We start from the raw sequence: 22,591 nt of genomic DNA on the forward strand, positions 1-22,591 counted from the left end.
CCCGGATTCTTGGTCCCAACTAGATGTGTAGCCTGTTGAGAGGGAGTAAAGATTTTTGCCTTATGCGCGCTTTCTTTGTGGACAGAAGGATAATGCTGTCCAGGGAGGAAAGGGGGAAAGCCAGTGAGCGGATAAGTGGTTACATGGATTACACCTGCTCCAGATACCCTATATGCTGTTAGTGCCCCAAATCAATCTTATTCATTCTCTCACCCAGATTCTTTTTGGGTTGGGTTAGAAGGCATCTTGCAGGTGTGGCCTGGGCTCGGGGCCCGCCCAGGCCCCTCCCACATTGCATGCTGGTCCCTCCTTCTGGCTCCCGACTGAGGCTTGGGCCCCCAGAATTCTGAAACCGTTCTAACTGCTGGGAGTAGGTGGTGTGGTTGAGTCCTCAGCTCAGGATCCCGATCTACTGCCCTGATTATTCAGATCTCCCCTCTCCTCGCAAGGTCCCTCCCACTGGCTAGCCCGGGGCCGCTCCATTTTACTCCTTTCCTCTAGGTGTCCTCAACTGCAACCCCACTCAGCAGCGGGCTTTTGGCTCAGTATCTTAGTCTGTGGTGAAGACTTTGGGTGACTGGAGTTTTACTGCCTCTGGGTGACGACCCCTTTGTGTCTCCTTTTCAAGGCAATTGCCAGCCTCCACTCTGAAGGTGCCCTGCTGTGAATGCAGTTTTCCAAAGATTTTGCTAGCGTGTGTCGTTCTCCGTGTTAAGTGACTGGGACTGAGTCTGAGTTCTTTCACTACAGCGGGAGCTCTGCAATGAAACCTCATCCTCAGACCTGTCCCTCTTCCCTTCCCATGACTTCAACATCCCGCAGGCTAGGTGAGACAGGGCATTGGAGGGTGGGAAGGAGCTCCGGAGGGGCTCTCTCCTCGGATCAGGGCTAGTCCTTGACAGTGAGGGGCTCAGGAAAGGCCTTCTACTGGTCTGCCTGTGCCCTGCAGCTCTATGCCTCTTGCTGTCCTAGCCCAGAGCCTGAACCTACTCCCCTACCCCAACCCTGCCCCAATCGGGTTGTGTCACACAGGTGAGACTCAGCAGCCAAAAGCCTGGAACTGGCATTTGAACCCTGAGCTGTGGGCAAGATCAGTTCGACAGCAGTTGAATACCTGCCTCCGTTTTATTATGGAAGAGACGAAGCCATCATTTAATACCATTGAGTCTGGGCTCACTGGATGTAGCTGCAGCAGCCAAGGACACTCCTGGGACTGCGTGAAGAAACAGGAACTCCTTAGGGCAGTGGTTGAATCCGAGCAGCGGACATCGCTGGAGCTGCTGCTGTCTGAGCTGAGGTCTTTGTTATCAGCTGTGCTGCAGGATGGCAGCCGTGAAGCTTGGCGCTATCTGTATGCAGTCCTGGGCCTGTTGCCTCCATATCGTGAGATGCTAGCTGGTCAACTCGATCTGCTGCCTTTACTGGAGCAGCTGTACTGCTGGGCACCCACCGTCCAATCCCAACTCCAGCTGGACCTGCTAGATGCCATAGACAAGGCCTTTCCCCCAGACCGCTCTTTATTACATAGTTCCTCCCATGTTGACTGCCATCACTTGATGAAGAGGTCTCATCGAGCATCCCCATGGCCAACATGCCCTTTTGTGAAGGCCCTGTGGAGTGGGCAACAAAAAAGGGAACTGGCCACGTGGCTACGGCCATTGACACTGCCTGAGCTACAGCATTGCCTGGGCATTGTTGGTGCTGAGGTGGCCCTAGAAGAGACCCAGTGGATGGATAGCCTTAGTCTCCTGCCCTTGGCACTGGCGACAGAAATCCCTGTACAATATGAAAGCAGCAATGCTGATTACCAAGAAGGGAAGCCTGCTGGGAGAAAGTGAGTGGCCTGGTTCTGGCTTTGAGTAGAGGAGAAAGAAGTTAGTTTTGGGTGCCTATAGGGCCACCTGAGTCCCCTCCTTATGGCTCTTTGGGATTAGCCCAACTCTAAACAAGACTGGACCAGGCTCTTTTCACTTGCAAGACAAAGCCGGTGTCTCTATGCTAATCCATGGTGAAATACTAAAATCTAGAATCAACCAATATGTTTTGGCTAAAACATAACCTTGCGGTTCCTAGTCTTCAGGGCCTTGGGTGGTGCCAGAAGCTTCCTTGGGATTCATTTTCTCTATATTTTATGATCACTGAACCATACTTTGGGGCTTCTGTTATGGTGGTCCTGGGTGGATAGGGTCCTAGATATGGATAGGGTCCATAGGTTACTCCTAGGGAGTGCTTTGTCTGAGTGGTCTTCTCCTACAGGTCTGTCTGAAGTATTTCAGGTCTAAGGCAGAGCACTGACTGTGGTCATCTTCCTGCTCTGACAGGATGGGCTGGTTCCTTGTGTAATGATCCATTCCTTCCAGTTCCCCAGTCTGGCTTTCAAAATTCTAGGACTTCGGAATGCCTAAAAGACCCTTTCTGGGAGTTCTTTGACTTAAGTCTAGGAACTTCTACTAGCTCTGATCTGATTTTCTTGATATTTTGTAACTTGTCTATGATATATTCACTGTCTAGAAATAAAGGCTGGTTTTGCCTTTAATCAAGTATGACTTCCTCAGATTTTGCTCTTGAATTTATGGCTGAATCAATGTGTGACTTTTCGTGAAGTCTCAGATCCCTAATGGTGAATAAGTGGGCATGTTCCTGGAGCTGTGAAGAAAGGTGGCAAATGTCAACAATTTATGTCTTCAATCATCCCAGCTTTTCTTTTTCAGAGTGGCCCCAAGTCTAACTTTTGTCTCTCGGGAGACCTTAACAGAAATGGTCATGGGCTAATATATCAAGGAATCAAGTTCTCATATCTTTCTGAACCTGGCAGTCAATCTTTGAGGTCTAGCTGATATAGTTTACTTTGCTGTTCTCCAGAGTTGTCTTCCTAGGCCCTGATTCATTTCATTGCTATTATTAGATACTTGGATGTATCTAGATGCTGGGGATGGAAGAAATGAATCAGACAGACTCGGATTTTTTCCTTTGGAGTCTTAACAATTTGGTGAGGGAGATGTTAGAACAAGAAAGATATAATAAACAAATTGTAATAAGTAGTATAAAACAAAAGGTTGCTGGCTATTGTCTGTGTACTCTCTTGGTGGAATAGGGTTGGGAAAGACACACTGATACAGAAGGAGTAGAGGATTTGAGTAAAGATTAGATTAGTAAAGTGGGTTAGGAGGTGAAAAGGTGTCAGTGAGGCAGTAGCTGGTATGTGAAAAACTGCCAGGGTTTTGTGAGGAGGAAGATGGGTTGTGGTGCATTTGAGAATGAATGGGAGACAAGCGGGAATGCCATTTTTCTGTACATCAAGGCTGGCTTGAGAGAGAGAGAGAGAGAGAGAGAGAGAGAGAGAGAGAGAGAGAGAGAGAGAGAGAGAGAGAGAGACTGGGACCAGAACTTGAAGTAATTCTGGTATCTGGATGGGAGTTGTTTGAGTAGAGGGATACTGACAGCCCTTAAGACAGTACCTGAGAAGTAGGTATTCCATCAGTATTTGTAGACTAAAGGACTCAACAGATTATGGTAAGAAGAGGAAATCTGATGGAGAATAGTAAGGGATCTAGCAAACACCTAGTAACATTGCAGAAAATAAAAGGCACACTGACCTTCAAACTGGGGAGGCAGAATGGGAGAAGACAAATGAAGTCAAGGGATGCTCAGATTGTGCAGGTAAAGAAGGAAGAATTTGACTAGACTGAGGCTCAGCAGGGTTGAGCATACAGTTAGGTACAACAGATTGAGGTGGTGGGCACAGTAGTTGTTTGTATATGACCTCAAAATTGAATGAGCCCAGAATTCAGACTGGACACTATGAATCTGTTCAAGAGCCAGTATGTCTGGTCTTGTGATTATATAACCTCACTACTTAGAAAATAATGTTTTTTGTTTTTTGTTTTTATTTGTTTGTTTATTTATTTATTTTGTCATGCTAGGTAGGGATCAATCTTGGGTCTTTATGTATATTTGGCAACTGCTGTACCACTGAGCCAAATTTTAGTCCTATTTGTACTTTTTATTTTGAGATAGTGTTTCACTAAGTTGCCTATGCTGGCTTTGAGCTCAGTATAGCCAGGCAGACCTTAAACTTGATACCCTCTTTTGATCACAGATATAGCAGTTAAGATAATTTGGTCCAATATTAAAGTTTATTGTTGATAAGAATTTTAGGATAGAGGGCTTACAGGATAATAAGCTGGGAACCTTCCTAGTACTGTATACAATGTTAATAACACTGACTGCAGTAATCACAGGCAGTCTAGTAGAATCATTTATCAGAAGAGTTTTTCATGCCCTGACCAGTTGACTATAGCTGACCAACATGCATGATGGACTGCATTTGCTCAGTAAGTGACATCTTGAGTATAGATTATACAGGCGCTGACAGTGCCACCTGTGTGCCCTCAGACACTTGATCTAGCTCCTGCTGCTTTCCATGGCCATCGGAGGCAAAGCACACCTTTAGACACGCCCTTTTTTGCTCTGCCTTTTCTCCCTGGTTTATTTTGTCATGCAGATCTCAGCTTGCCTCTGAATCTCATGAGGAAAAGGGCGTAAAGAAGAAAAGTTCTAAGACTTCCTTGCTGAGAAGTCAGGTGAAATCTCTTCTGAAGATAGACTGGTACCAGAAGAAGATCCACTTCCTCTATCTCAATGTGGCTCCTGATCGGTATTTTAAGTGAGAGCCCACTCTTCCCCATCCATGTTACCTACTGTTCTTTCTCTCCTTGTTCATCCCTCTCTTCTGCCTCACAGTTTGCAGCCTTCTTCGCCCCTCAGTCTCCCCCTCAGCACTCTTCAGCTCCTCTGGGCCCCACATTGCTTTCATACCCTCTTGTCTGAATTGCTCCTTTCTTACTTTGCTCTTTGTTCTTTTTTTGAAACGAGGCAAGCATTTATTTATAGCCTCAGAAGCACATTTAATGCTGATCTTACCTAACTACAGTGAAAGAAACACATGTTGCAACCTCAATGTTAGGGAAACATTGATCTTCCAAAAGCATCCCGTTTTTAGACTGAACCAAAATCTTTCCCTGGACGGGACTTCTATCTCTTCACCTTTTTAATATTTTATTTAAATCCAAGAGACTCTAAAAACAAGCCTCCTGATTCCATACCAGTTGCATTTATTCACTTTCCCCTTTTAGATCATTTTTTACCCTTCTGTTCTTAAATGGAGCTCAGGAATTCACAAATGCTATGTGAGTGCTCTACCTCTGAGCCACGCCCTAAGTTCCTCTCTCCATCCTTCCCTCACTCACATCCTTCACAGGCTCTGATAGCCACTGTTAAAACACCCCCACCATGGACACACTTCAATGTCTCCAAAATGTTAGTGTATCTTAAAATTTGAAGATGTAAAATTGGGAATCAATCTACTTCAAGACCCAGAAATATCCAAAGGAGGCATACTCACACAAGGACACTTGCTCAACTATGTTCATAGCAGCATTATTCATAATAGCCAGAACCTAGAAACAACCTAGATGCCCCCACAACCAAAGAATGGATAAGGAGAATGGGGTACATTTACACAATGGAGAGTACTACTCATCGGTAAAAACAAGGAAACAAACAAACAAACAAAATATGACATCTTGAAATTTGCAATCAAATGGTCAGATATAGAATAAGCCCTACTGAGTGAGGTAACCCAGACCCAGAAAGACAAATATAATGTGTACTCACTCCTAAGTAGATAATAGACATAAAGCAAAGGACAACCAGCCTACAGGCCCCAACCCCAGAGAACCTAGGTAACAAAGAGGACCCTGGAGAGAGACATACATAGATCTGCCTAGGAAGGTGAAAAAGACAAGATCTCCTGAGTAAATTGGGAGTGTGTGTGTGTGTGTGTTGGGGGGGTATGGTAGTAGGGGAAAGGGGAGGAGGTAAGGGGAATGGGAAAAATGTGTAACTCAAAAAAAAATTAAACCAAAAACATTGAAGATGTATCATAATGGAAGGATTTTTAATCTTAGCTTTTCATAAAATAATACTGTGGCTTACAAATGGTGATGTACTAAATTTTATGAGATGTTCTGTATCTGAAGATAAGAACTTGGAATAGGCTAACAGGCTAAATGCCTTTTTCTTCTCATCTATCTTTGGTTTACATTTCTTGTTAATATTTGTTCAATAATTCTAGTTTGAATACTATCCTGCCATCTTCCCCCTTTTCTACTTTTCTCTGTCTCCCTTTCTATTTCCTTTTTCTCTCCCCTAACCTTCTCTGGACTCCTCAGGATATGTGCAGGTTTTTCTGTTCAAAGGTGGTTTTTGTTGTTGTTTAATTAAAATTGTTAATTAAAAACAGGCCTTACAACCTGATAGTGGTGCCACCAAACAAGGTGAATCCCGAACACTACATCTTCTCTCCCTTTGGGATCCTGCATGTACATCCTGTGGAGGGCAGCGAAACAATGACACTGGGTACTTGGCATCGTAACTCTGCTGTCTGGCACGAACTCCAGAATATTCCATTCTTTAAGAATTGCCTTTTACGAAAGGCTTTGACCTGGTAAGTAATGACAGGAGTGGGCTTGGGTGGAGATGTGGATGAGAGAAATTTGAGAGCATATTGTCATTCACTTCTCGCCTGTAGCTGGAAGAAGAATGTGAGGTTGTACGGGCTGCATCGGATCCATACTTTCCTGAAAAGTCATTTGCTCTTGGCTGTGCCTCACTTTGGAGCTGGGATGCTCCATATTAGCAGGTGAAGTATTACAAACACAGCTGCCATGGATTTTTAAATTTTACATACTGGGAATGGTGGTGTGTGCTGTTTGTAGTCCCTCCTCTCAGAGGCTGAGTCAGGAAGACCAAGAGTTTGAAGTTGACCTGTGCTGCATAGCAGAACCTATTGGTTTTCAGTTATTTTGGGGTTTGGTTTTTGTTTTTGGTGTTATGTGTGTATGTTGCAATGCTAGGGGTTGAATCTAGTGCCTTCTACATACTAGGCAAGTGCTCTACCACTGAGCTGCATCTCCAACCTTCAGCATTTTGTGTCAATAACCACAAAATTTATTTGGACAAAAGGCAATACCATGTCCATTTATAAAATTTTAAGATACAAAAAAAGCACAAAGAAAAAACCCTCTAATTTTATAATTTATAAATAACCACTAAGAATATTATATTTTATTTCTCTAGTCCTTCCTCCTATCATATACAAAATATAATCATATGTTACACATTGTTACATAACCAGTTATATATATATATATATATATATATATATATATATCCATGTAATTATATGTTCTTCTATAACAACTATCATAAGTACAACACAATTTAAGTACCTAGCCTATGGGTCAAACTTGGACATTAGAACCCAAAATTTCTTTAATCCCTCGCATTTTTCTCTAAAATCCACCTACACTTTTTTGAAAGTTGATTTTTGTTACTTTAATCACTTCATTGCCTTTCCTTCATAATGCTTCAGACATATTTATTCTGTGATAGAAGTTGCAAACTCAAATGCTCAGGGAGCCTAAATTGAGGATACTGAAAAAATACAGTAGGGATCATGGCACTGCATTCTGAAGATTACATCTAATAAAGACAGTCACTTCTCAGTTCCATCTAACTGAAATTTTGGAATTTTGGAGTATAGATCCACTGTGATCAGCTTACCTTGTTTTTTTTTTTTAGAATTTCTGGAAATCTACATTTCATGGTAAAATTTAAATTTGAAAAATTAAATGTAGTTTTAGTTATTTGTGTGTATGTGTGCATATGTGGTCTTTTTGTATATGTGGAGGTCAGAGAACAACTTGGGGGCGTCAGTTCTTTTCTTCCACCATATGGTATCTGGAGTTGAAGTTAGGTCATCAGATTTTTTGTAGCCAATGCCTTTACTTGGGCTCAGATTTTAATTAAAAGACTGTGAGGGTTAACTCTTAGCAGTGCAAAGTGAAAACTTTAGTGCAAATTTGATACATTAGTTACCAGTTTGCAACCTCTACTTTAGGCTGTTACCATCCTTCAGACTTGCCTAGTCATCATAATATCTTTTTTTTTTTAAATAGATGTTTTGTTTTTCTGGTTGTTTTATGAGACAGAGTCTCCTATACACCAGGTTGGCTTCAAACTTGTTACATAGGCCAAGGCTAGCTTTGAACTTCTGACCTTTTTGCCCCAACCTCCCAATAGGTAGGATTACAGGTGTGTGTCCCATGCCTGGTGATGGTGTAAATTTTAAGGGTTTGGAGGATTGATAGGTCTGAATCTAGATCTTGAAAACTAGCAAGGAATCTACTCTTTGACCCTCAAGTCAATGGTCTTCAAACTCCTGTAAAGATTTCAGCTACACAGTGCAAATAATGCAAATTAAATGAGATTGAGTATGGATATATCCAGTGCCCTTTAGCAGGCACAGAATAGTTACCATATATTCATCATCTTAAACGTGCTTATTGAGGGTTGTTCATATTCTTCAAGGAATCTCAAGAGCTATGGATGGAGTTCTGGGGAAACAGGGAGGGCTGAGAACAGGAGCAGCTTCCTCAGTGGCAGTCAACTCTAGAGAAGTTGTGGTTTAATCACCTAAAACATTCCTATGAACCTTGACTCTTTAGGACCTTCGTTTTTTCTTATTCCCAGGATGAAGTCTTATCGTTTCACATCTTAAGATTTATCTGAGCCTCTCTTGGAAGACAGGTCACTAGGTATAAGCATTTGTGCATTCTATGAGGCTTTTCCAAATAATTTACCACGTGGCAACTGGTCACTAGGAATATTACAGTCTTTGTAAACATTGGCGCAATCTAGGTTGAACTGGGTTGGGAATAGTTCAAAGGTATTGAAAGAGAAATGGCTGGGATACCAGCTCCAAGTAGCTTATTTCTTGATTCTAGGCTTCTTCAGGAGTTTCGTTCTGTGTCCTGGTTACCCAAGGAGCTAGATAAGTGCTATGAACTTCTGGACCTGCAGAAAACAATAGCCAAAGAGAACCACAAGGCTCTGCGAGTGTTCTGTCGCTTTCTGAATCTCTGTACATCCATTCTTCAACTGGTAAGAGGCTTTACTTTGTTGTGAGCCCTTTCTCCAGGCTGAGCTCTCCTCCTGGTTATTTCTGGGACAACCACTGCCCAGTGACTTGGACCCTGCTGTTTGATTTGACACATTTTTCTGCTCAGCAACAATAGTTCCTGTTCTGGGACAGATGCATCAATAACAATGGAACAAAGACTGGAACTCCAATGTTCCCAAAAAGTTTGTTCCTGACCTAGGAGAAGGGAGGAAAAGGAAAGTAACAGTGTCTGATTTTTTTTTTCAGATGTTTGTGCTAACAGGAAGGAATTAGGGCATTAAGGAAATTAAGAACTAGAATTCTAACCTTTCATATGTCTGGGATTATCTTTGAACCTGTGGCAGGCCTTCATGGCTAGTAGAAGCATACAATGATTGAATCTTTCCTAATTACGACTACTTTGTATCTGAGGTCCACAACCCCATCTGAACTGTGAAATGTCCATCAGGTTCTTGCCTCTTGTCTGTCATCTGTTACTATGTTTTTGTTTGGTGTTTAAACCAGGTGCCATTGTGGCAACAATAGAAGATGGACCTTTGGAAGGTGATAGGACCATGGGGGGGGGAGGGTCTTCTTTGCCCCTTTACCTTCCCTCTTAACAGTTTTCCTCTCATCTGGAGGATGTGGAAAGAAGCCTCTTCACAGCCTCCACAATTGTGAGAAAATAAATTTCTGTTCTTAATAAATTTCAAGTAACCTGTTAAAGCATCACAATTGGACTGAGACAACCCATTGTGATTGTCATCTGAAGTGGAAGATGGTCTTGTGGACTGTGCCTTTCATCAAAGGGACCCAAGGCTGTTTCCAGATAGTGTCAGGGTTACGTGTGCGATACACACTTGGAGATTGCTGAAGAAGTGTTTGGTGCATGTGAGAAAACTTCTACATGTCTAGATTCAGAAGGACTGTGTTCACTGATGTGTGTGAGAATAAGGCTTCCCTACTCTCACTGGTTTGTTATACATTGTGAATGTAATTCTGTGTCAATTGTACGACAAGTTTGGAGCTTAACTTTTTACTGTTTTAATTGTGTCTTTTGGTAAATGACTTTAATTTTTTTAAATGACTTGTATGGGAGTTTTTTTTTTTTTATGTGTGCCTGTGTACAATATGTGTGCCTGGTACCCACAGAGGCCAGACATGGGCATAGGATTCCCTGGAACTGGAGTTACAGTTGGTTATGAGCCATCATCTAGGTGCTGATAATTGAACCCTGGTTCTCTGGAAGAACAGCCATCTCTGGAATGCTGAACCTTCTCTCCAGCCCCTGATTTTAATTTTCTCAGTGCTATCAAGTGCTTTTTCTTTTGGGTCCCCAGCCAGCTCCCAAATCATGACACAGAGATTTCTTATTAGTTAAGAATGCTGGACCTTAGCTTAGGCTCATTTCTTGCTAAATCTTATAAATTAACCTATTTCTCTTCATTTACATTTTGTCTCAGGGCTTTTATCTTTCTTTTTTTTTATTTTATTTATTTGTTTTTATTTTTATTTTACTTATCAATCCCAGTTCCCTCTCCCACTCTCCCTCTTTCCCTCTCTCCTACCTTCTCATGTCCCCCAACCACCCTCCCCTCCCGTTGCCCCCCACTCCACATGTAAGGTGATGCCCTCCAGGAGGGGTCATCTAAATCTGTCAAGTCATTTGAAGTAGGGACTAGGACATCTGTCTTGTCTCTAGGTTAAGGCAGTATCCCTCCATGGGGGATGTGCCCACAAGGTCCTTTTGTGTACCAGGAATACATCCTGGTTCCACTGTCTGAGGGCCCTTAGCTGAGGGCCCTTAGTCCTTCTAGCTGAGACACATGTTCAGGGGGTCTGAGTCAGTCCCATGCTGGATTCCCAGCTATCAGTCTGGGGGCCCGTTAGCTACTCCTTGTTCAGGTCAGCTGTCTCTATGTGTTTCTGCAGCATGGTCTTGTCTTCCCTCTCTGCATCAGGATTCTAGTTTGGCTCAGTGTTTAGTTGTGGGTGTTTGCTTCTATTTCCAAGAGGTACTAGAGAAGGACTCCATGATGGTGGGTAAGTTACTCCTTGATCTCATTATCAGGGAAGGGCATTTATGGTAGCATTTCCACGGTTGCTCAAATTGTTAGTTGGAGTCAGTCTTGTAGGTCTCTGGACATTTCTTTAGGTTCAGTTTTCTCTTCAATCCTATAATGGCTCCCTCTTTTATGTCCTCTCTCTCTCTATCCCTTTCTCTTTTCTGTCTTCTATTCTTCCCCTGTCTCAATCTTCCTAGTCCCACATGCTTTCCTCTCCTCCCCTTCTCTTTCTCCTGGTTCCCTCTTCACTCACTGCCCCCCACTTCCCATGTGCTCTGGAGAACTTGCCCTTCCCCCTTCTGTGAGGGACCTTATATGAATCTCTTAGAATACACCTTGTATCCTAGTTCATCTGTCGGTGTGAATTATAAGCTGGTGATCCTCCTTTGCTCTAGGTATAAAATCCTTTTATGAGTGAGTACATACCATGTTCCTCTTTTTGTGACTGGGTTGCCTCATTCATGATGGTTTCTTCAAGTTCCATCCACTTGCCTGCAAATTTCAAGATTCCATTGATTTTGTTTGTTTGTTTGTTTGTTTGTTTTTTCTGCAGAGTAGTATTCCATTGTGTGAATGTGACACATCTTCTTTATCCATTTTTCAGTTGAGGGGCATCTAGGTTGCTTCCAGGTTCTTGCTATTACAAATAATGCTGCTATGAATATAGTTGAGCACGGATGTGGATCATTTGGGTATATGCCTAAGAGGGGGATTTCTGGGTCCTGTGGTAGACTGATTCCCATTTTCCTGGGGAACCCCCATACTGATCTCCAAAATGGCTGGACGAGTTTGCATTCCCACCAGCAGTGGAGGAGTATTCCCCTTTCTCCACATAAGTTGTCATTGGTGTTTCTAATTTTAGTCATTCTGGCAGGAGTAAGATGGTATCTCAAAGTTGTTTTGATTTGCATTTCCGTGATAGCTAAGGATGTTGAGCACATTCTTAAGTGTCTGTCAGCCTTTTTGATTTCCTCTATTGAGAGTTCTCTATTCAGTTCTGTACCCCATTTTTTAATAGGGTTATTTGGTGTTTTGTTGACTAGTTTCTTAAGTTCTTTGTATATTTTGGAGATCAGTCCTTTGTCAGATGTAGGATTGGTGAAGATCTTTTCCCAGTCTGTGGGCTGCCATTTGGTCTTGTCAACTATGTCTTTTGTCTTACAGAAGAGTCTAAGTTTGAGGAGGTCCCATTTATTATTTGTCAATCTCAATGTCTGTGCTACTGGGGTTATGTTCAGGAAGCGGCCTCCTGTACCAATTTGTTCTAAGGTACCTCCCACTTTCTCTTCTAAGAGCTTCAATGTGGCTGGATTGATGTTGAGGTCTTTGATCAATTTGTACTTGAGTTTTGTGCATGGTGATAGACATGGGTCTATCTTCAGTCTTCTACACACCATCATCCAGTTGTGCCAGCACCATTTGTTGGAGATGCTTTCCTCCCCGCACTGTATACTTTTAGCTGTTTTGTCAAAAATCAGGTGTTGGTAGGTGATTGGGTTAATATGATTTTTTATTTGATTCCATTGGTCTACCTGTCTATTTTCTTGCCAATACCAAGCTTTTTTCAGGACTATAGCTCTGTAGTAGAGCTTAAGTCAGGGATGGTGATGCCTCCTGAAGTTCTTTTATTGTACAGAATTGTTTTGGCTATGTTGGTCTTTTGTTTTTCATATAAAGTTGATTATTATCCTTTCAAGGTCAGTGAAGAATTGTGTTGGGATTTTAATGGGGATTGCATTGAATCTGTAGATTGCTTTTGGCAAGATTGCCATTTTTACTATGTTTATCCTACCTATCCAAGAGCATGGGAGATCTTTCCATTTTCTGGTATCTTCTTTAATTTCTTTCTTTAAAGACACAAAATTCTTATTATATAGGTTTTTCACTTGCTTGGTAAGCATTTCCCCAAGATACTTTATGTTGTTTATGGCTATTGTAAAGCATGATGTTTCTCTGATTTCTTTCTCAGCCCCTTTGTCGTCTGAATAAAGTAGGGCTACTGATTTATTTTTTTTTTTTTTAGTTTATCTTGTATCCTGCTACTTTGCTGAAGGTTTTTATTAGCTGTAGGAGTTCCCTGGTAGAGTTTTTTGGGTCGCTTATGTAAACTATCATATCATCTGCAAATGGTAAAAGTTTGACTTCTTCCTTTCCTATTTGGATCCCCTTGATCTCAGTCTGTTGTCTTATAGCTTGAGCTAGAACTTCAAGTACAATATTGAAGAGATATGGAGAGAGAGGGCAGCCTTGTCTTATTCCTGATTTTAGAGGGCTCGCCTTAAGCTTCTCATCATTCAGTTTGATGTTGGCTGTTGGTTTACTGTATATTGCTCTTACTGTGTTTAGGTATGTTCCTGTTATCCCTGATCTCTCCAAGACCTTTATCATGAAAGGGTGTTGAAATTTGTCGAAGGCTTTTTCAGCATCTAGGGAGATGATCATGTGGTTTTTTTTTTTTTTTTTTTTTTTTCGTTTCCACTTTGTTTATATGGTGATCACTTTCTGTGTATTTTACTTTCCTGCTGTCTCCATGGTTGGCTAACAGCTGCCAGGCTTCTGGCTCCAGGCACGTTCCTCTCTTTCCCCCTTGTTCTCTTCATTCCTTCTTCTCTTTTTGATCTTGAGCCTAGATTCCTTTTCCTATTACTCTTTCTGCCTGTCAGCCCCCCACCTATCCATCTCTTGTCTTGCTATTGGCCTTTCAGGTTTTTGGTTTTTTGTTTTTTTGTTTTTTTTTTTCTTTAGACCAATCAGGTGCTTTAGACAGGCAAGGTGAAACAAATGCAACACATCTTTACATAATTAAACAAATGCAGCAAGAACAAATATAACCTATCTTTGCCTAGATTTGCTGACCAGTGAGTTCCAGGGATTCACCTGTCCCCAGTCCCTGCACTAGAGTTATGTCCCAACTTCTTTTTATTTTTTTTTTATTTTTATTTTCTTTGAGACAGGGTTTCTCTGGCTGTCCTGGAACTAGCTCTTATAGATTATGCTGGCCTAGTGCTGGGATTAAAAGGCATACACCACCACCTCCCAACTTACATTCCAACTTCTTAACTTGGGTGCTGCGATCTGAACCCAACTCCTCATGCTTGTAAGGCTTTACTGCCTGAGACATGTCCCTAGCCCTTGATGCTGTTCGTTTAAATAATACCATTTTATCTATGAGAGTCTGTCACTAAAGTCTGTATCATTCAAATTTTTCAAGGCCACACTGACTTCATTATTACAACTTTCTGATGAGGCTTTATATCTGGTGTTGCACATCCTACACCTTTTGTGTTCTTAACGACCACCCTGACTATTTTGCTTATCAAGTTTTTTTTTTTCTTAAAGACAGAGTTTCTGTATGTAGCCCTGGCCATCCAGGTTTACTATGTAGACCAGGCTGGCCCCAAACACCCAAAGATCTGCCTGTCTCTGCCTCCCAGTGCTGGAAAGGTGTGCGCCACCATGCCCAGCCTTGCACTTTCATTAACACCATCTTAACAGTTTCCTAATCCTGAACATGGATGGGGCTCTTCATGTTTTGCATTTGTTACTTCCTCTTACCCAAGATTCTGAGGGTTAGAGGTCTTGAACACATTTTATTAGATTTTTAACTAGGCCACTGTTTTTTAATTATTGCTCCAATGCCATTCACTGTGGGTAAAAGATATCAGTGTGAAAGAAGGAGGAATCTTTTAAGGATATGAGGCAATATTTTTATTGTTTTGTGATAGGCAAGGGTTTCTTTTCCTTTCTTCCTGGTTCCTAGGATTGAACCCTGAGACTTACATATGCTAAAAGGCAAGTGTTCTAAAGAAACTAAACATCATTTAAGAATAAAAAAAAAAAAAAAAAAAAAAAAGGACAAGCATTAAACACATAGAATAGAGCCATTTTCTATGCCGCTGGCTGGCAGTCACCTTCAAGAGACAGGGGTAGGAGATGTGAACTCAGTAATCCTAACACCTGGTCACTGAGCCGTTCAAACCAAACTTTTTTTTTTTAAGATTTATTTATTTATTTACGTACTTACTTATTATATATACAGCGTTCTGTTTGCATGTATCCCTTCAGGCCAGAAGAGGGCACCAGATCTTATTTGAGATGGCTGTGAACTACCATGTGGTTGCTGGGAATTGAACTCAGGACTTCTGGAAGACCAACTAGTGTTCTTAACCATTGAGTCATCTCTCCAGCCCCAAACCAAACTTTTAATTGTTACTGAGTAAATGAACTCCATTTATAAATGCATTAAAATACAGAATCATGAAAAGCTAACATAGTTTTGAAATATTAAAGAAAAATGTGTTTTGTGGCTCTCCTTATTCATTTTTTAAGGGTTTTTATTATGTTTAACAGGTTTAAATGAATTATAGCTTACAAGTTATTGTGCCTAGTGCTAGTATTTTATTTTAAAACTGTATACTGATTATGTTTTTTGATTATAATAATTATTGTCTTTTATTTTTATTTATTTATTTATTTTGGTATTTCAAGACAGGGTTTCTCTGTGTAACAGTGCTAGCTGTCCTGGAACTTGCCTTGTAGACCAGACTTGCCTCAATGTCACTGAGTTTTGCCTACCTTCTGCTCCTAAGTGTTGGGATTAAAGGCATGCACCACCATACCTGGCTATTACTCTCATTTGTATAGTCCAAGGGGACCCTTCAATGGAATACATCATATTCTTTCTCTAAATATTTACAATGAAATTGCTCTATAGAGCATTAGATAGCCTGCATATTACATTACGATTTATAACAGTAACAAAATTACAGTTATGAAGTAGCAATGAAAATAATTTTATGGTTGGAGGTCACCACAACATGAAAAACTGTGTTAAAAAGTCACAGCATAAGGAAAGTTGAGTACCATTGTAATAGACTGAGCTCTAATTACAAACTCAGTGGAGCATGGCAAGGAATGGGGGGAGCATCAGGGACTGTCATTGGGTCCATCTAGCCAAGCATAGATTTCCTATATCTCTCAGATTCCTCTGCTGGACAAATGCAGAGACTTGACAACTCTTACCTTTGTCAATTTATAATCTTCCCAGATCCAAGAAGAACCCATAAAGAGACACCACACACCAACTTCTCCTCAATTGGAAGTCTATGTCAGTGCCTATAAATACCTTGTAATTGAATGGTTGTTTCTCAGAAGGATCTACCATCCCAGGCCTAATGGTTATAGTCCAAATCCTGCAGTCATTGCTGGCTTTAATCATGCAGTCTTTTTCTGCTCTTTGCCTTGTAACACTCCCGTGTCCCTATACTCAACTTTTTCTAGTTGAATTCCATTTTGGAGTTTGTTTATTTGTTTTGCGGCATGGTCTCATTATAACTCAGGCTGATGTTTAGCTCCCAATATTCTTGCCTATTTCAAATGTTGGGATTACAGGTATGTGCTGCCAAGGTCAACTGCCCTTTCCTGTAGCCTTTCCATAGGTGTGCCTGACCTACCACATTAGCACATGAGCCCTCTGAATATTAGTCCTCTGTTTTTGTGTCTTCTCAAGTCATTTAAAAGTATATGGAGCCAGTCTCTACTAAAAAGTAGCCTTCCACATGCAAATCTAAGTTCTAGGTTTCAGACATCAAGACCTCATTGCTTGCAGGGACTGGTGAGTAGCTTCTTTACTTCCTATCCATCTGTCTCCAATGAGTTTCACCTTTCTACCCTGAAAGGTTCATGAAGACACGTACCAAATGCAGCAGGGCCTGCAAGAGAGAGTGCAAAACTGGAACAGGATCAGGAAAGGCCAAGGCTCCATATACCTTCAGAGGGTGCTGTGCAGGCATCTGGAGAAGAAGCTCAAGCAGGCAGAAACATGGTTGATGAAGATGGGAAAGTTTGCCCGCCTGATTGACTACATGATTTGTCAGAACCTTGTTTCCATCTTAGAAGAGGAAATAACTTCCTTTGTAGCCAACACTCTGCAAGTAAGGTGGTGGGTAGGATGGGAAGTCAATTAAGGACCAGACTACATGGCCAGGGGTGGGGTGTATGTGTGCTTTCATCTACCCCTGTAACCTCTCCTGGTCCTTCTTTTACAGGCTCCAAGACAAAACCCCTTTCTCTTATCACAGCTGGTCTTTGATGACAATGGCAAATTGTCTCCCATGCCTTGTGTTGAAACTATAATCCAGAGTCTTACTAAGGGTCTGCAGTCTATCAAGACCTCTGCCCTAAAGGTTTCTGAATTGTACAGGGGGTGGGCTCTGGGAATTCTTAATCCTATCTTCTGTGGAATCCAAACTTCTCAGCTGCTTAGAACCTCATTGTTTTTCTATTTCCTTCTCTGTCTCCTAACATAAAGGTAGTGCAGTCTACAGAACTGAGGACCTCCAGAGATTCCCCATATTCAGAAGGTATTTAAAGGGGCAGAGACAGGGGATAGGAAGTCTGAATGGAGGGGAGGGGCACATATAGAATGTAAATGGCATGGAAATGTATTAGAGGCTCAGCACAGGTCAGGTCTTGGATGTAATGGGGCAGCTATAAGCTGAGTACTGTACATTGTCTGTTGGGAGGTAGCAGAGTCTAGAGAAAGCTGTGCCCATTAATTCTTGTGCTTATGTACATGTGCTTGCTAATTCATGTGCTTATGTATATATGCTTGCTAAGTCATGTGGTTATGTAATTGCGTGTGGTGGTGATGGTGGTGGTGGTGGTGGTGGTGGTGTGTGTGTGTGTGTGTGTGTGTACATTGCCTCCAGTTCACCCCACATTCTAGGTTTCTCTAATGTCACACTTGCATTTTATTCACTGTTGAATTTGATTGTTAAAATAATGTGAGCTTGTCTGACAAGTTCTGCTTGCTCAACACCTGCTTTAGTTCATGTGGCTGTGTTATTTTTTATAGGACAATTCATTAAGACATTGAGATTAAACTTTTTAAATTATTTATTCTTATCTTATGTGCATTGGTGTTTTGCCTGCATGTATGAGGGTTTCAACTCTTCTGGAGCAAGAGTTACACAGTTGTGAGATGCCATGTGGATGCTGGGAATTAAACCTTGGTCCTCTGGAAGAGAAGCAAGTGCTCTTAACCACTAAGCCATCTCTCTAGCTCTAATCCTCAACTTAGTTAACCATCGGAAAGAAAATACATTTTGACATTCTCTTTCATCAGAGTACTAATTTTGTCATTAAAAAAATCATTAAAAGGATTAGATGCCTTATACTTTCTCTACCCAACTGGTATGTCTTCAGGATGATGAATGAGAGATGAGGTTAGTTTTAGGGGATCATTTGTAAGAAGCAAAGTGTTCTGGAAAAGGAGCCTGTATTTTATATAGATAAATACATATAAATCACACTTGTTGGGCACATTTTCAAAAATAAGTTTAGATTAAGTGACAAAAAGTATTGGTGTTTTACATGCTCATAAATGCTGTTATCTTGAGGCCATGAGTGGCTTTCCCATACACTGGTACTTTGGGACTTGTACCTTTCCCCTAGTTGTTAAAATATTATGCATAGGTGAGTTTCTAATTGCTTTGTTATTTTCCTGTGAGGATTTGGGGTGATTTCAAAAATGGTTTTTACAACCTTCATCTCAGAATCCCTTCTGGTATTAACATTGTTATTGTTTCTATATGGAATGGGCTAAAAGGTATAGTATAGGCAAGGCCAAAGCAGGGAAAGACTAGAATCCCAAGGATTGCTGTCTGGACCAGGAGTTTCCAGTTCTTAATATCTTATTGAAAGTATTGAAAGAGCACATGTAAATAGCAAAGCAGGAAGGAGTTTTACTTAAAGAGATAGTACAGGAAATACTGCAAGGTAGCAGCGGGCCACTTGGAATACAGTGCCAATTGAGTATGGCTTCCTTTTATGGGGTCTGAGAAGACTTATTGCTAACTGGTATAGTGTGGTTGATTCTTTGTTTTAATCAGCAGTCTTGGGTTATGCAAGCCTAACTTTGCTGTGTGTATTTTTCCCATGATGCCCTCTGACTTTAATCATATGTATGCCTAAATATGAATAGGCATAAATGGTAAATAGGGGACTTACACTAAAAGGTCACTGAGAACACATTATTGTGCCTGAATCCAAAACTGGTGCATGCTGGATTGGCCCCCTGCCTCTGGTTCCTAGATATATTCTGCAACATGTTTGAATGGAAACTAATCACAAAAGGGGAGTTGCCAAGAGGTTGCTAAGGGGAATAACTTATTGTTTAAAATGAACACTACACTTCAACTGCAACTTAGTGCAGCATGAGAATCCAGGTTGTTAGCAATGGAGTATGTGTGTGTAGTTTAAGACAAGCAGAGTTCAGACTTCTATGCTATCCCTATGCTTGCTTGCTTGCCTCTGTAATGGCAGTAAAACAAAACAAAACAAACAAACAAACAAACAAAAAACAATGGTGACTTGACTGTGGTGGGGTTGGTCAAATGATGGTAGATGTGGGGAGAATTAGTTGGATTTTGGATATAGTTTGAATGTAGACTTAATGTGTCAGTGTGTTGGTTTGACTAAGAATGACTCCTATAGGCTCACATGCTTAAATACTTGCTCCTCTGTTGGTAGAACTATTTGGGAAGGAGTGGCGAGGTATGGCTTTGTTGAAGGATGTCAAGGGGCCAGGCATTAAGGCTTCAAAAATCTTCCACACTTCCCAGTATGCTCTCTGCCTCCTGTTTGTAGTTCTGAGATGTGAATTTTCAGCTGTTCTGCTGGCATGACTTTTTACTAAGAATATTAGCACTGACAATTAACCAGTTCCTAAAATGCAATGGGGAGAAGCCATGCCCAAGGATAATTTCTTAAGTTGGATACTGGGAACTGGGATATTCAATAATGCATCTGTTCCTCCTCTTCCCCCTCTTCCACTATTCTGTAGAAGCTAGGATGATCCTAAGTGTACTTCCCAGTCCTCTTGCAGTTAGACAGCATAGGTGATGTAGATGCTACAAATGAACTATCTGAGCTTTTAATTTAGAATTAAGTTGGAGAAAAGGCATGTAATATATTTCCACTCTGCAGATGTTGGTACTGTGGTAACAATACCCTAAACAGTCAGTCAGACTCTAGATATTCAGCCTACAGTATTTTTGCTTTTCAGATCTCCTAATTACTCTGAAATCCACTTGATAAGTTGTAATAATTTCCCTTCCTGCTTATAGGAAAATTCTGTTCTCAGCATGTAGTTCTGGCTGATCCACTCCTCTTATGGATTTGCTGTACTGTGTTAATTAATGTTGATGATGTATGTATAGACTTACTCATAAGCAGGGTATAGGAGTGTGGTGTATGATGAGTGTGTTTATTTAGGGTAGAGAGAAGGTTTATGTGGGGCTCTAGAGAGCACTCATGAACTATTGTGTCATGTGCTTCACTAGATGATAAAGACCAGGACGTAAATGCAGAATTCCAGATGCCCAAGTTTCATGGAAAGCCCAGCGATGCTGTTCGCCTCTTCTGTGGTCCGAATGTAGGATTTGTGTGGCCCTGGAAGTCTCATGCAATTACTGATGTCCTTGAGGTCCGTGGGCACCGGCTTCGGGGTCAGTATCTGCACCCCAATTATAATCACCTACAGGAGGACTTGGACAACAATGCTGGAATCCAACAGGCATTGGCTATACAACAGGCACTCCTGGAGGTGAGAGCAGAGGTTTAAGGAATGGTCTGCTGGCTGTCAGCCCCATCATAGCCATTGCCTCTGCCTTACATACTTTATCTGCCCTTAGGACATGCTTCAGGAGGTTCGGGAATTCTGCAATAAACAACAGTGGGTAGAAACCATCTATGAGTTCCTGAAAGCCTGGGGTCCTCAGAAGTTAGAGGACCTAAGAGGCTCTCCCATCAAGGACTATGTAGTACTGGTAAACCAGCTGGAAGAGTGGCAAGAACGTGTCTCCAATATGCCTGTCCAGTTGCTGACAAAAGGCAAGCTGCTGCTCCTGAGTGGCCATGATGTTCAAGCAGAGTTGGGTAAGTGCTTCTTGTCTTCCCTACATCTTCCTTCCTTACATCTATGCATGCAGGTCGCCTTGGAACTAGGATATCCTCCAGGGACCTTTGGAGCCTTCCAAAGCTCTAGCTCCCAGCCCCTTCTCTTTGCTATCACAGAGGTCAGCCTCTGTTTGGCTTCATTCATTCCCTGTATTCATTAGGAATCATATGCCAGTTGATGAAAACTTTTCTATTCTTGTTAGAAAACAAACAAACAAAAAAAACAAAATAAACAAATATTATTAAGCTAGCCTGCACCTGGTTTTCTTCATAGAGATTCTTGGGAAACTAGGGTGCACCTTTCTTGAATGTTGTGGTGCCAAAATTTATGCCACCATCTGCATGAGTGAAAAGTTACTCTTCGTTCTTGTCTCACTCTTCAGTCTTAACCTCTGTGGACAATGGCAAAAGAACTCACTCTTCCCAGTTAATGAGGGCTCTTCTCATCTAAAGAAGGCACTCTGGTCCATTTTTATCTATTTTGAACATTTGGTTAGTTCAGAATTCTTGGCACCATTGATTTTTATTCTCAAGTATTCCCTGCTCCATTTTGCTTCCACAGCACACTGGCAGTGGGGAAGCCCACTGGGTTGTACAGTGTCTGGAGAGAATGTAACATTTCCTTGCCTGGTCCTAGCCCTCTTGACATTGATGATCCTTGTGCTGCTGTGTCCCAGGCTGGTGTTTGTGTGTGTGTGGTGGGGTGTTCTGTGCCCATTTTTCCTTTTTCTGTTTAAATGTATTTTAACAATGTGTGTGTTGGGGGGTGGTGCAGGTGCCAGTGGAGGCCAGAGGGCACTGGATCACCTGGAGCTGGAGTCATACCCAACATGGATGCTGGGAACAAACTTCCATTCTTTATAAGAACAAGTTCCCTCAACCTTTGAGCCATCTCTCCAGCTCTCACCTTTTCTGAGTCAGAAATACCATGGCTCTTATTCCTGTAGCAGAATTTTGGTGTTTAATAATTTTCTTTTCTTGTTACTCAGGCTTACCACTTGTTTTAGGCTGACCACTTCCATGTTATTTACCTTAGGATCCCTTACTTCCAAAACAGAAATTGCATCCAGGCCCAGTGGGGTTGAGAGGAAGATTGATTTGCTTGAAAGCACCCTACCTGCCTAGCCCCTTGGCTTTTGCTCCTCACTGAGTTTCTTACAATTCTTGGGCAGGGATTTGTTCTGACAAGGCAGGAACAAGATGATGCAATTAGTTCACTTTCTTTCTGGCCTTGTTTTAGGCAGGCTTTTCCCAGCTCTACCCCAGGAGCCTGTTGTCTTCCTAGCCTATGAAATTCATGATCCTTAGTCCAGGATACACTGGCCTCTTGAGTTCACAGTTAGTGTCCTAGCTCTGTTTCCCACTTGCTTTGTGATGTAAGACCACACAGTTTCAGTTTCTTTGTAAACAAGCTGTGCTAAATTGTGTCACTCAAGGTTATAGGAAGGAAAACAAAGTAATTTTTGTTTTGGTTTTTAATTATTTCTAGAAATGGCTAACATAGGCAGTGATTTTTTTCATTTCCTCTTATTCTCTCTGCTTCAGGTTTCTTGTTGATCAT

General features: G+C 41.6%; 1 protein-coding gene across 1 annotated transcript in view; it reads left to right on the forward strand.

The window, feature by feature from the left end:
- Positions 1-699: 699 nt before the first annotated feature.
- Positions 700-22,591, forward strand: part of Dnhd1 (dynein heavy chain domain 1) — a 63,432-nt gene continuing 41,540 nt past the window's right edge. Inside the window, exons 1-11 of the mRNA XM_051192563.1 lie at positions 700-827; positions 1,033-1,834; positions 4,505-4,666; positions 6,305-6,508; positions 6,593-6,703; positions 8,850-9,006; positions 16,749-17,003; positions 17,118-17,255; positions 17,381-17,432; positions 20,415-20,677; positions 20,766-21,009. Coding sequence (XP_051048520.1) covers positions 764-827; positions 1,033-1,834; positions 4,505-4,666; positions 6,305-6,508; positions 6,593-6,703; positions 8,850-9,006; positions 16,749-17,003; positions 17,118-17,255; positions 17,381-17,432; positions 20,415-20,677; positions 20,766-21,009 — 2,452 coding nt within the window. The 5' untranslated portion in view covers positions 700-763. The remainder of the gene's footprint in view (positions 828-1,032; positions 1,835-4,504; positions 4,667-6,304; positions 6,509-6,592; positions 6,704-8,849; positions 9,007-16,748; positions 17,004-17,117; positions 17,256-17,380; positions 17,433-20,414; positions 20,678-20,765; positions 21,010-22,591) is intronic.

Source organism: Phodopus roborovskii, unplaced genomic scaffold (genome assembly GCF_943737965.1).
Source record: "Phodopus roborovskii unplaced genomic scaffold, PHOROB, whole genome shotgun sequence".
NCBI classification, from domain to species: domain Eukaryota; kingdom Metazoa; phylum Chordata; class Mammalia; order Rodentia; family Cricetidae; genus Phodopus; species Phodopus roborovskii.